General features: G+C 45.1%; 1 protein-coding gene across 8 annotated transcripts in view; it reads left to right on the forward strand.

Moving 5' to 3' along the window:
- Positions 1 to 14,814, forward strand: part of CLEC16A (C-type lectin domain containing 16A) — a 257,225-nt gene that overhangs the window by 193,255 nt on the left and 49,156 nt on the right. Inside the window, exon 23 of one of the 8 annotated variants that reach the window (XM_038762226.1) lies at positions 11,614 to 12,722. The exons of the other annotated variants lie outside the window; for them this stretch is intronic. Coding sequence (XP_038618154.1) covers positions 11,614 to 11,624 — 11 coding nt within the window. The 3' untranslated portion in view covers positions 11,625 to 12,722. Of the gene's footprint in view, positions 1 to 11,613; positions 12,723 to 14,814 lie in introns of those variants that run through there. 8 annotated transcript variants of the gene reach the window in all.

Genomic DNA, 14,814 nt, shown 5'->3' on the forward strand with positions numbered 1-14,814 from the left:
ACTGTGAACGGAGCACTGTACTAAGTGCTTGGGAGAGTACAATGGAAGACTTGATAGACACGGTCCCTGCCCACATTGAGCTTATGGTCTAAAGGACGTGCTTACGATCTGGAGGATAAATATATTACGGATATGAACCTCATACCTCATCAACCTCATTCATCTCTGTGTTAAAGTTAGACCTCTTGGAAAGCAGCATTTCCTTCATTACTCTCTAGTGTGAAGAAGTAAAGGTCCTAGAATGCTCAATAGGAAGCCTGAAATGTTGATTAAATTGCTAGTGGCCAAGCCTCTTCCTCCGCAGCAGCTTCACAGCTCAATAGGAAGCCTGAAATGTTGATTAAATTGCTACTGGCCAAGCCTCTTCCTCCGCAGCAGCTTCACAGCTGATTTGGTTCATTCTTTCATTCGTATTTATTGGGCGCTTCCTGTGTGCAGAGCATTGTACTAAAGGCTTGGGAGAGTGCAGTTTAACAGTAAACAGACACATTCCCTGCTCACAGTGAGCTTACAGTCTAGAGGGGGAGATAGACAGTAATATAAATGAATAAATTACAGTTCTGTACATAAGTGCTGTGGGGCTGGGAATGGGGGATGAATAAGGGGAGCCAGTCAACCTACTCAGAAGGGAGTGGGAGAAGGGGAAGGGAGGGCTTAGAGAAGGCCTCTTGGAGGAGATGAGCCTTCAATAAGGCTTTGAAGGAGGGGAGAGGAATTGTTTGTCAGATTTGAGGAGGGAGGGCTTTCCAGGCCAGAAGCAGGATGTGGGCCAGGGGTTGACGGTGACACAGATGAGATCGAGGTTCAGTGAGACGGCTGGCATTAGAGGAGTGAAGTGTGCGGGCTGGGTTGTAGTAAGAGAGTAGCGACTGAGGTAGGAGAGGGCAAGGGGATTGAGGTTGCACTCACATCTCCTCCTGGAGAGGGAGGAAACGTTCATTTCCCTCGAGTGGACTCCAGGTTTCTGGGTCAGCCCAAATCAATCAGTCATGTTTATTGAACGTTACCGCATGCAGAGCACTGTACTACAGTGTAACAGAGTTGGTAGACATGTGCCTTGCCCACAAGGAGCTTACAATCTAGAAGGGGAGACAGATGTTAAAGTAAATTAGGGGTATGTACATAAGTGCTATGGGGCTGAGTGTGGGGTGCATAATCAATCAATCAATCGTATTTATTGAGCGCTTACTGTGTGCAGAGCACTGTACTAAGCGCTTGGGAAGTACAAGTTGGCAACAATAAAGGATACAAACCTAAGTGCCAGGTGGCACAGAAGGGAGAGGGAGTTGGGGAAATGAGGGCTTAGTCAGGGAAGGCCTCTTAGAGGAGATGTGATTTTAATAAGGCTTTGAAAGTGGGAAGAGTAGTGGTCTGTCAGAAATGAAGGGTAAAGGAGTTCCAGGCCAGAGGCAGGCTGAGGGCGAGGGTTCGGCCGCCAGAGAGAGAGCGACACAAAAAGATCCTCAGTGTCAAAGCACCCCCACCCCACCCCCCTGCAAAAAATGCGTTCAGTTCAGAGTCCTCTTTCCCTTGAGGCCTCACCAGGCCCCTTGTTCTCCCACTGACTTCTGAGGAGAAATAAGGAGGAGCAGGGAGGAGTAAAGCGTGGAAAACCCAGATCTAGACCAGACCAAACTAATCCCAACTCAGGCCTCGGGAGTTCCGGCAGAGGAAGCTCTTCTTTGAGACTTCAGGGAAGGAAACAGTAACCAAACAATATCGGGCTTGTTTCTCGATTCCTGGTTGGGCAATGGGCTCCATGAAAGCTGCGTGAAAATTTTCAGCCTTCTAAAGTTTGCAACCGGCTGGTAGCTTAAAAGCCAGGAGTGTCTGTCTCAGGTTTCCTGATGGCAACAGGCCCTGGAAGGACTTTCACAATAGATCCTACTAACTCTAGGAGGACGAATTGTGTGGTTCTTCCCCATATGGAATTCTAACATGCAAATATTTGAAAACATTTCTCAAACCAGATTTTACTAGCAGCAGGAGGAAGGGAGAAGTAAATAGCTCTGTCAAAGTATTACTCAACCTTATGGGCCATGCTCCCGCTTGGTTACAAAATATGAAAAAATGTCCCAGGACCCTCCCCCCACCCACCCTTGCATAGCCCAGAATGCAATTGTTTCCATTTGAGCAACAGATCGAATGGCTGAGCAAAAGTTCTCCGTCTTTGACGGAGACGCAGATGGTTTTCCTCCCTCTTTCTTCATAGTAATGTTTTCCCCTTCCTTCCTCTCTTTCTCTTATGCCTCTCACTCTCGTCTTCTCTCCCTCTGCTAGTCCGTTGGGGCCTGGCCCTGGCCTCAGTCTTCCATCTGTTCCTTTTTTTTATGGCTCTTTCCCATCTGCCTATGATTCTCCACCCCATAGCTACTCCTTTCTCCTCCCCTTTCCCTTCCCTGTCTCGCTCCCGTTTCATGTTTTTCTACATCCTATTTTTAGAAGACGAAACTGTAAGGAAGGCCACTGTGAGGTCAGACCAGTGACCAGCCACTAAATCAACAGTATTTATTAAGCACCCACTATGTGCAGAGCACCATACTAGGTGCTTGGGAGAGTACGGTAGAGGCTAAAGACATGATCATGGAGCTGACACTTTAATGGTGGAGACAGGCAAAAATAAGTTAGGGATAGGAAGAAGCAGTGCTTAAATAATATAGGGGCAGGTACCAAAAATGCTATGGTTGTGAGTGTGTAATTGTTGAAGTGGTACAAGATCTATCCAGCCTGGTCTCCAACTGACTGCCACTCTCCCCGCACCTTCAAAGCCTTATTAAAAATCACATTTCTGTTGGAGTGGAGAAATATACAGCGTGGCCTAGTGGATAGAGCGTGGGCCTGGGAGTTAGAGGACCTGAGTTCTAATCCTAGCTCCTCCACGCCTCTGCTGTGTGACCTTGGGCAAGTCATTTGACTTCTGTGTACCTCAGTTACTTCATCTGTTAAGTGGGGATTAATACTGAGTGGGACCCAGACTCTTTCCAACTGTGTCCAACCCAATTATCTTATCTCTGCCCAGCGCTTCATACAGTAACTGACACACATTCTCTTTTCTGGCTCCATCCCTACCTTCCACCCTCTGACAGGAGGGATCCCTCAAGGCTCAGTTCTAGGTCCCCTTCTGTTCTCCATCTACACCCACTCCCTTGGAGAACTTATTCATTCCCATGGCTTCAATTACGATCTCTATGCAGATGATTGTCAAATCTACATCTCCAGTCCTGACCTTTCTCCTTCCCTGCAATCTGGCATCTCCTTGTGCCTTCAGGACAGCTCTACCTGGATAACCCACCGACACCTCAAATTAAACATACCCAAAACTGAACTCCTTATTTTCCCACCCAAACCCTGTCCTTCCCTTGACTTTCCCATCACCGTAGACAAGACCACTTCCTCCCTATCTCACAAGCCCATAATGCTGGCATTGTCCTTGACTCATCTCTCATTCGGCCCACATATTCAATCTGTCACCAAATCCTGTTGATTCTACCGTCACAACATCGCCAAAATCCGTCTTTCCTATCATACAAACTGCTACCATGCTGATCCAACACTTATCCTAGCCTGCCGTGATACCATGCTGATCCAACACTTAGCCTAGCCTAGCCAGCCTCTCCCTCCTCACTTACCTCTCAAATTCCTGTCTCTTCCCCTTCCAATCCATACTTCACTCTGCTGCACAGATCATTTATCAGTAAAAGCATTCAATCCATGTGTCTCCACTCCTCAAGAACCTCCAATAGCTGCCCATCCACCTCTGCATCAAACTGAAACTCCTCACCACTGGCTTTAAAGCATTCAATTATCTCGCCCCATCCTACCTCACCTCACTGCAGGAGAGTGAAATGTGAACTGCAAGGGAGGAGACAGGAGGCCTGGAGTTCAATGAGGAGACTGATGCAGTAATCAAGGCAGGAAATAAGTGCTTCGATCAGCATTGTAACAGTTTGGATGGAGAGGTATAAAGTTGGATTCTAGAGATGCCGTGATGGTAGAACCAACACGACCCCAATATGTAATACAGCGCTTTGACTACAATAAGGACATAATTGTATTGATTTTTATTATTTGAACGCACCCCCAAAGTGACACAGTTATGTAATAATAGTAATGAAATGTATTAAATACACTCAGTGCTTGGGAAAGTGCAAGAGAAGCAGCGTGGCTTAGTGGAAAGAACACGGGCTTAGGAGTCGGAGGTCGTGGGTTCTAGTCCGGCTCCGCCACTTGTCTGCTGTGTGACCTTGGGCAACTCACTTAACTTCTCTATGCCTCAGTGACCTCATCTGTAAAATGGAAATTAAGACTGTAAGCCCCACTTGGGACAAGCTGATAACCTTGTATCTCCCCCAGAGCTTAGAACAGTGCTTTGTGCATAGTAAGCACTTAACAAATATTATTCCCACCTTCTAGACTGTGAGCCCATTGTTGGGTAGGGACTGTCTCTATTTGTTACCAAATTGTACTTTCCAAGTGCTTAGTACACTGCTCTGCATGCAGTAAGTGCTCAATAAATACGATTGAATGAATGAATTTCTTGATAGATTGAATGTGTGGGTTGAATGAGACTGGTAAGTCGAGGATAATGGCAAAGTTAAGGGCTTGTAAGACAGAGAGGATGGTGGCTTTATCAACGGAGATAGGAAAGGCAGGGAGAGGATAGGGCTAAATTGGGAAAATGAGGCATTCTACATTTCCCAGATCTATAGAGAGGACAGGGCTACGTTGGGAAAATGAGGCATTCTACATTTCCTAGATCTATAGAGTAGACATGAGCAAGGAACATACTGAAGCTGGAGATGCGGAAACTTATTTTTATGCTACTTGGTAAGCGCTGACTATGTGCCAGGCCCTGCAATAAGCGCTGGGGTAGATAAGACCAAATCAGTTTGGACACAGTCCATGTCCCACATAGGGATCACGTTCTTAATCGCTAACTGTATGCAGAGCACTGTACTAAGCGCTTGGAAAGTACAATTCAGCAGCAAATAGAGACAATCCCTACAATCTAGAAGGGGGTAGACAGGCAACAAAACAAGTAAACAGGCATCAATAGCATCAACATAAATAGACTGTAAGCTCCTCGGGGGCAGGGAATATGTCCGTTTATTGTTATATTTTACTCTCCCAAGCGCTTGGTACAGTGCACTGCACACAGTAAGCACTCAATGAACAAATGAAAGGGGAAGAAGTTACCCACAGTTCCTGATTGCAGTTTATTTGTGTGGTGCAGAAGACATGTTTACTGGCATCACAGTGTCTGTCTCACCTTCATGGTAATAATAATGATGGTAATAAAAGTCGTGCCCTTTGTTAAGCACTTGGTATGTGCCAGGCACTGAACTAAGCGCTGGGGTGGATATAAGCAAATCAGGTTGGACATAGTCCGAGTTCCCATTGTATAGATATGATTAAGGCACAGAGCAGTGAAGTGACTTGCCTAAGATCACACAGCAGACAAGCAGCGGAGCTGGAATTAGAACCCAGATCCTTTTGACTCGCAGGTCCGTGCTGTATCCACTAGGCCTTGATTTCTCTGTCAGTCTCCTTGCTGATCTCCCTTCCTCCTGTATCTCCCCTCTGCAGTCCATACTTCGCTCAGCTGCCCAGATCATTTTTCTACAAAATATGTTCAGTCTGTGTTTCCCCACTCCTCAAGAACCACCAGCAACGGTTGCCGATCCACCCCTGCATCAAACAGAAACTCCTCACCATTGACTTTAAAAGCACTCAACTACCTTTCCCTTCCTATCTCACCTCAATGCTCTCCTGCTACAACCCAACTCACGCATTTTTCTCCTCTAATGCTAAATTTCTCACTGTACCTCGGTCTCGTCTATCTCACAGCTGACCTCTCTCCCGCATCCTGCCTCTGGCCTGTAACGTCCTCCCTCTTCATATCCAACAAGATTGCCTCCCCACCTGCCACCTTAAAAAGTCTTATTGAAGGTACATCTCCTCCAAGAGCCCTTCCCTGCCTAAACCCTCATTTCCTCTTCTCCCACTCCCTTCTCCTACACCCTGATTTGCTCCCTTTAAATCACCCCCTCTCAGCCCCACAGCACTTATTTACATACCTGTAATTTATTTATATTAATGTCCATCTTCCCTCCTCTAGGCTGTGAGCTCCTTGTGGGCAGGGAATGTGTCTACTAACTCTGTTATTTTGTATTCTCCCAAGCACTTAGTTCAGTGCTCTGCACAGTAAGCGCTCAATAAATACATCTTTATGATTGTGGCACTTACCTGCTTACTATGTGCCAGGCACTGTACTAAGTACTGAGGTGGAGACAAGCAAATCGGGTTGGACACAGTCCCGTGTCCCATATGGAGTTCACAGTCCTAATCCCCATTTTACAGATGAAGTAACTGAGGCACAGAGAAGTTGAGTGACTTCCCCAAGGCAACCCAGCAGATAAGTGGTGGAACTGAGATTAGAACCCCTGTCCTTCTGGCTCCCAGACCCAAGCTCTATCCAGTAGGCAAGTGTTTGGGAGAGTACAGAACAACAGAGTTCCTATTTATGATCCCTGCCCAAAAGGAATTTATAGTCTACAGGAGACAAGAGACATTAAAATAGACTAGGGATAGGGGAAATAATAGAGTATAAGAATATTTACATAAATGTTGTGGGGCTGACATGAGTGTCAAGGTGCTCAAGAGTTACACAGCCAAGCTCACACAGAGGAGAGGGCAGATGGGGAAATAAAAGGTCTTAAGCTGGAGGAGATGTGATTTTTGGAAGGGTTGTATGCAGAGTGTGTGGGCTGGTTTGCATAGGAAATCACCGAGGTAGAAGAGAGAGAGCTGATTGAGTGCCTTAAAGCTGATGGTAAGGAGTTTCTGTTTGATGCAGAGGTGGACTGGCAACTGGAGCCCTTTGAGGAGTGGGGAGACAGGAACTGAATGGATTTTCAGAAAAATGATCTGGGCAGCAGAGTGAAGTGAGGTCTGGAGAGTGGAGTGATAGGTTACAAGGAGGTCAGCAAGGAGTCTGATGGAGTATTCAAGGAGGGAAATGTTGATCAGCGTGGAAGTAGGATGGTGTGGAAAAGCTGGATTCTAAAGATGTGATAGTAGAACAGAGGAGATTTGTTTGCAGACCGAATGTGTGAGTTGAATGAGAGAGATGAGTCCAGGATAATGCCAAGGTTACAGGCTTCTGAGACAGGGAGGATGGAATTGCCACTTTAGGATTGATCTTTTGCTGCCAGCAGGGAGAGAGAGGGGAGAAAGACAAGGGACTCTGGCCTTTTGTTGGCTTTCTCATTACTGAATCTGTGGTGTGCATAGATTTGCACATTTGGAAGAACAGCAGCAATCAGTGAGTACATTCTGGTGCCAAGCGGCGATGTACTGAGCCCTTCGGCGATGTACTGAGCCCTTGGGGAGAGTACAATAGAACAAAGCTGATAGGCACATTCCCTGCCCACAAGGAGCTTACCGTCTAGAGAGGGAGACAGTAATACAAATGAATAATCTATAGATATGTATGTAAGTGTTGTGGGGCTGAGAGTGGGGAGGATTCCAGATGCCCAAAGGGCACAGAACCAAGTGCATGAAGTGATAGGGAAAGTGGGGGTAGGGAGGGCTTAATTGGAAAAGACCTTTTGGAGGAGATGTGACCTTAATAAGGCTTTGAAGCTGGGAAGAGTGGAACAGCACAGATTAATCCTCAATAATTTTTCCTTTGTTCTGAGCTGTCATTGTTTTTGAGTATCACTTTGAGAGTATATATTTTCAGAGTGCTTAGTGTATTACATTGCACCCACTGGGCACTCAGCAGAAGCTATTAAAACTACTTGTGCTTCCAAGGGCCCCAATAGGCATGTGTAAACGTGTAAGAGGGAGAAGCAGCATGGCCTAGTGGATAGAGCATGGCTTGGGAGTCAGAAAAACCCGGGTTTTATTACTGGCTCCATTCCCCTCCCCCTTTTTTCGTCTGCTTTGTGACCCTTCATTCATTCATTCATTCATTCAATCGTATTTATTGAGTGCTTACTGTGTGCAGAGCACTTTAATAAGCGTTTGGGAAGTACAAGTTGGCAACGTATAGAGACGGGTCTACCCAACAGTGGGTTCACAGTCTAGAAGGGGGAGACAGAGAACAAAACAAAACATATTAACAAAATAAAATAAATAGAATAAGCATGTACAAAATAAATAAATGGAGTAATAAATACGTACAAACATATATACATATATACAGGTGCTGTAGGGAGGGAAAGGAGGTAAGGCGGGGGGGGGATGGAGAGGGGGAGGAGGGGGACCCTTGGACTAGTCACTTCAATTTTCTGTGCCTCAGTTACCTCATCTGTAAAACGGGGATCAATACCATGAGCCCTGTGTGGGACAGATATCATGTCCAACCAATAATAATAATTGTGGTATTTGTTAAGTGCTTATTATGTGCCAAGCAGTGGCTGGAGCTAGTCTGTGTCCCATCTGGGGCTCACAGTCTTGACCCTCCCTTAAAGATGAAGTACCTGAGGCACAGAGAAGTGAAGTGATTTACCCAAGGTCACACAGCAGACATGTGGCAAAGCCGGGATTCGAAACTACGTCCTGACTCCCAAGCCCTTGCAGTTTCCACCAGGCCAGGCTGCTTTCTCTAACATTTAACCTGATTAACTCTTATCTACCCCAGGGCTTAATACGGTGCCTGGCACTTAGCATAAGAAATACCATAAAAAAAATACAAAACTTGGAAGTGTTTTCCTTCGAAATGCATGAAGGGGGACAGCAGCCTAACAAACAAGAGCAGATTTCTAAACTGCCTTCTGTCTTCTTCCACTTCTATTGTCTCTAGAAATCAATGAGGTTCTTCATGAGGAAGCGAATGAGTGGAAATGCCCTTAGGATGAGCGCTAATCTCCCCATTACCCTCCACACACACACATTTTTCCCTCTCAATGGAAAACCTAAACGTACTACCAGATATAGCTCACTGCCCACAGCACTGGTTGAAAAGCCCAGCTCTGGAGAGCTGCCAGGGTCTTAAGATTGATGATATGATCCCCTGAGGGAGAGTTGGAAGACAAAGTGCAGTGTCCGGAATTTACAACATGCCTTTTTGGGAGTCAAACACAGGTTTTTCCTTCATGGAAAATTTGGGTGCCAGTATCTGAAGCTTAGAAACAAGAGAGTTCCTGCATTTAAGCGGTGACAAATCCTGGCTGAGAACAGAAAATTAAAGTTTTCTTGGTGGTTTTTGACTGCTAGATGGTAATCTTCAGCAGTCTTTCTTCAGCACTTACTCAGTTCAGAGCACTGTACTCTGCCTTTGAGAGAGTACCGTAGAGGTAAAATCCTGGTCCTTGCACTCCACTAAAAAACAGGGACCCAGTGCCACTGGCAAATTAAAAAAAAAAAGTTCAGTCCATATTCCTTGTCATATTTATTGAATGCGTACGTGTGCAGAGCACTGTTCGAAGTGCTTGGAAAAGTGAAGTGCAACAAAAAAGGTGACATTCCCTGCCCAAGCATCCTCAAAAACCTCCAATGGTTGCCCATCCACCTCCTCAGCAAACAGAAACTCATTAATTCATTCATTGTCGTATTTATTGAGCGCTAACTGGGTGCAGAACCCTGTACTAAGCTCTTGGGAAAGTAAAACAATAAAATGTCCCATGCCCTGCCCACATGACCTTATAGTCTAGAGGCAGGGAGACAGATAAGAATACAAATAAATAAAATTACAGATATGTACATAAGTGCTGTGGAGCTGGGAGAGGGGAAGAGCAAAGGGAACAAGTCAGGGCGATGCAGAAGGGAATGGGAGATGAGGAAAAGTGGGGCTTAGTCTGGGCAGGCCTCTTGGAAGAGATGTGCCTTCAATAAGGGTTTGAAGGTGGTGAGAGTAATTGCCTGTCGCATTTGAGGAGGAGGGGCGTTCCAGTCCAGAAGCAGGAGGAGAGCTAGCAGTCAGCAATGAAACAGGTGAGATCAGGGCACAGTGAGAAGGTTAGCACTAGAGAAATGAAGTGCGCAGGCTGGGTGGTGGAAGGAGAGAAGTGAGGTGAGGTAGCAGGGGCCAAGGTGATGGAGTGCTTTAAAGCCATTGGTGAGGAGTTTTTGTTTGATTCGGAGGTGGTTGGGCAGTCACTGAAGTTTTTTGAGGAAGGGGGTGACATATCCTAAACGTTTTTGTAGAAAAATGATCCGAGTAGCAGAGTGAAGTATGGACTGTAGTGGGGAAAGACAGGAGGACGAGAGGTCAGCAAGGAGGCTGATGCAGTAATCCTTTAAGTCACTCAATCAGCTCTCCCTCAACTAAAAATCAGAGGCCCAGTGGCACTAGATGGCAAATTTAAAAAAAGTCCAGTCCATATCTCCCGAGTCCTCAGAAACCTCCATTGATTGACCATCCACTTCCACATCAAACGGAAACTCCTTACCATCAGCTTAAATAAAGCACTCAATCAGCTTTCCACATCTAACTTACCCTCTGATCTACTACAACCCAACCTGCTCACATCACCCCGTTAAGGCCAATCTACTCTCTAAACCTTGATCTCATCTATCCTTCCTCTCCCCAGCCCCGCCTGCCCATCTGGCCTGGAACTCACTCGCCCGTCATATCTGACAGATCACCACACTCCCCAACTTCAAAGCCCTTCTAAAATCACATCTCCTCCAAGAGGCCTTCCTGGACTAAGCCCTCATTTCCCCCATTTTCCCTCTCTTCTGTGTTACCTGTACCCTTGGATCTATGACCCATAAGTACTTGCTAGGCTCCATACCCTCATTCCCACAGCACTTACGTTTCTCAGCTCTGCTGTGCTCTGATGTTTCCCTGATCTGTAATTTATTTTCAGGTCTGTCTCCTCCCGTGGACTGTTAACTCTATTGCTTTCCCTCTCCCAAGTACCTAGTACTGTGCTCTGCACACAGTAAGTGCTCAATAAATGCCATTGATTGATTCGTTGAGTGAAAACATACCCTAGTAGGAATGTGAACAATCCACAAGGAGCTCTCTCAAACTAAATCAAAAGCAGATGATCTGAGTAGAAAGACGGGAATAATAATATTGACCTAAAATTTGAAACCAAGATAGGCTACAGAAACCAAAAGTCCGCCAAAGTAAAACTGTGTTTTGAAATTTGTGGGTGTTCTCGGTGTGGCAGAAGGGAGGTAGGGTGAGAAACTGGATGCATGTGCAGGCCAAAGGAAAGCCTGCGGATGAGTGGTGACTTGAAGAAAGAAGTGTTTTGGTTTTTTTTTCCCTAAAGCCGATGGATTGCCAGGAACCTAGGTTAAATAGGGACAGAAGGGAAAAGTTAAAGTCAAAGAGTGCTGAGGAAAATCTTCAAGAGAGCAAGACCTTTTCACCAGGGTCTTTCACGAAAGCTCTTGGATCTCCGTGAATAACATTTTTGATACCAACTGTTTGCCTTCCCAGAAGTCCGGCCAAATAGAAACACAGTGGTCATGATTATTGGAAGGGAAATGGGACATGTCTATTGGTGCTTACAGTTGAACTTTGTTTTCATCCTCACCATCATAAGTTCCACCCCACTGAACTCTGCAGATCAGAGACACCAGTAGATTCAAATCATGTCTCATTTCACTTCTAATAGTTATAACTAACTCTGCTTACTTTTTTCTTTACAGATGGCTCCTGAAGATTTCTGATGGTTGAAATGTTTCTTTGTTTATCAAGGCTGTCAAGTTGTAACATTCTATAGAAATGAATGTACATCCCCCCCATGTTTTTATTTATATACAGGTATACACATATGCACACACACACCCCACCCTACCCCACCCATTTTAGTATCTCAGAAACACCTCTAGGTACCTCCATCAATTCAAAAGCTGTTTTTTCATTCCAAAAGTGTGTGCCTTGGAAGAATCTATTAATTTGCCTTTTACATATAATCCTTTGTCCCTAAATCCTTCAGCAGATTTATATTCATAGTGAAGTTGGATTTTCTTTTCCGTGTTTTTTTTTTCTGAAAATTGCACAAAAAGAAACATTTAATGGAAATTGGAATTCTATAATTTCATCTCAAGAATGTCAAGGAAGAAATAGCTCTAGAGAATGGGGATTGCTATCTGATAGTTCTCGGGTGCAGTATTTGAAACAACGTTGTTTAATTATGTTCTACAGCATCCTGAGCACTGTACCAAATAAGCGTTGACATCTTTTTTGCAGCTAATATTTTCGTTCTGTTACTTGATTGGCAAAACTTAAAACAATGTGGTACTAAAAATAAACGTGACTTGAATCATAGCCAATGCACGATACTTTTAGACTCTCTGAAGGGAATTATTCTGGAGAATTATCCAAATTTTGATCATCTTTCACTTTGCCCAGTGGGTTAAATTATTTTCCAATTTGTATACACTGTATTGTTCTGCACTTAGTGTTATAAAACTGTTCTTGGGTTTAGTGATGTGTAAAACACAGTTCACTTCGCAGATCAAATAGGCTTAGGCAGTCTGAGGAGTATGTGCTGCTATGCATGTGTATTCTGTAGTCATTTGGCTGTAATATGTGCATCTTAGCAAACTGCTGGAATGGAGTAGCAAGGAGGAGTATCGTTTATGAGCTGAGCTTTTAATCTGGCAAAAAAAGAGAATATCCTGAAATCTCAGACATCTAAGAACTCCAGAGTGTCTTGGAAAAAACCTCCTTTTGCCAGATTTTCAGTGTAACACTGAGGTAAACTTCAACTGGCTTCCAGTGTTGATCAAATTTCTGTGGACCATTAAACGGGGTGTTGGAGACTCTGATGCATTCCTCTATTTTCTCCTCCTCAGTGACTGAACAAAAGAAAAACGTGGCACTGCAGAGCATATACCGTTTTTGGAAACAATTTATTCATTCATTCAATCATATTTATTGAGCGCTTACTGTGTGCGGAGCGGAGACGTAGCATCATGCTGCGTAGCAGACGAGAAGCAGCGAGGCATAGTGGGTAGAGCATCATCATCATCAATTGTATTTATTGAGCGCTTACTGTGTGCAGAGCACTGTACTAAGTGCTTGGGAAGTACAATTTGGCAACATATAGAGACAGTCCCTACCCAATAGTGGGCTTACAGTCTAAAAAGGCCTGTGATTCAGAAGGGCCTGTGCTCTAACCCCAGCTTCACCGCTTGTCTGCCGTGTGAACTTGTGCAAGTCTCCTCTCTGAGCTTGTTAGTCATTTGCAAAATGGGGACATGGATTGTGCCCATCCTGATTAGCCTGTTTCTACCCCAGAGCTTAGTACAGTGACTGAAGTTGTGACTGAAGTTACTATGAAGCACATAGTAAGTGCTGAACAACTACCATGTTTTAAAAAAAAGCTTTCCGCTTCCCAGAGCAGCTTTAAGGTTCTGGGTGATGAACCCAGCAGTACCAAACAGCGTCCTTAGCCCCAAATCTACCCCCCACGCACCACTCTCAAAGGTGCCACTCCAGATAGTCCTTCCCCCACAGCCCTCCTATTTTACACCAGGGGGGTTGGTACGGCAGGTAGAAGAGCAATTTGGAAGGACGAGAAAGAGGACATTGGGTTAAAATATTCCCGATTGTCACCAAACTTTGGGGACTCTGGTATTCCAGCAACTTCATCGGCAAAAAAAAAGAAAAGGAGAAGACTCAGCCTGTCATCGTGTAGTGTCCTGCTTTCCCTCGCATTGAGTCCTGAGAACAGTCATATCAGGTTTTTAGTAACAACAACAATAATAATAATAATGACATTTAACAGTAATAATTATGGTATTTGTTAAGAGCTTGCTATGTGCCAAGCCCTGTTCTAAGCACTGGGGTAGATACAAGGTAATCAGGTTGTCCCACATGGGGTTCACAGTCGTAATCCCCCTTTTACAGATGAGGTAACTGAGACTCAGAGAAGTTAGGTGGCTTGCCCAAAGTCACACAGCTGACAAGTGGCGGAGCCGGGATTAGACCTCACCTGACCTCTGACTCCCAAGGCCATGCTCTTTCCAGTAAGTCACACTGCTTCTCTAGGTGTTTCTTTAGGCACTGTATTAGGCGCTGGGGTGGATACAAGCAAATCGGGTTGGAAACAGTCCCTGTCCCATATGGGGCTCACAGTCTCAATCCCCATTTTACAGATGAGGTAACTGAGGCAAGAGAAGTGAAGTGACTTGCCCAAGGTCACACAGCAGACAAGTGGTGGAGCTGGGATTAGAACCCATGAGCTTCTGAATCCCAGGCCCGGGCTGTAGTCACTATACATTCACTGTCGTGGGAATCCATAGACCAGATCACTAATGCTACCGTTAGGTTTCCAGAGGTGATCCTGGATATTCTAGACTGGTAAGTCTCATTTGTGTCCCTGGCAAATGAACGAAATCAATTAACTTTAGGATCGGGTAGCACTTTTGAAACCACAACCTGACGGGGAAAGATAGCATGGTTTCTGTAAGAGAAAATCATGCCTCACTAATCTGTTTGAGTCCGTTGAAAGGAGTCCACAAATGCGAAGCTATGGAGATAGCCTGTAAATATAATATATTTTAGATTTTCAAAAGGCTTAGGATTCAGTTCCTCAACCAAAGCTCTTTAAAAATCCAAGGAATCAAGGGATTGGAGAGGATGTCATGGTAAGAGAATTGGCTAAAAGATGGGAAACACAGGGTAAGGATAAGCAGCGTGGCATAGTGGATGGAGCGTGGGCCTGGAGTCAGAAGGTCATGGGTTCTAATGCCAGTTCTGCCACTTGTCTGCCGTGTGGCCTTGGGAGAGTCACTTCACTTCTCTGTGCCTCAGTTCCATTATCTGTAAAATGGTGATTAAGACTGTGAACTCCCCAGTAGACTATGTCCAACCTGATTTGCTTATATCCACCCCAGCAC

This window comes from Tachyglossus aculeatus, chromosome 21, assembly GCF_015852505.1.
Source record: "Tachyglossus aculeatus isolate mTacAcu1 chromosome 21, mTacAcu1.pri, whole genome shotgun sequence".
In the NCBI taxonomy this organism is placed as follows: domain Eukaryota; kingdom Metazoa; phylum Chordata; class Mammalia; order Monotremata; family Tachyglossidae; genus Tachyglossus; species Tachyglossus aculeatus.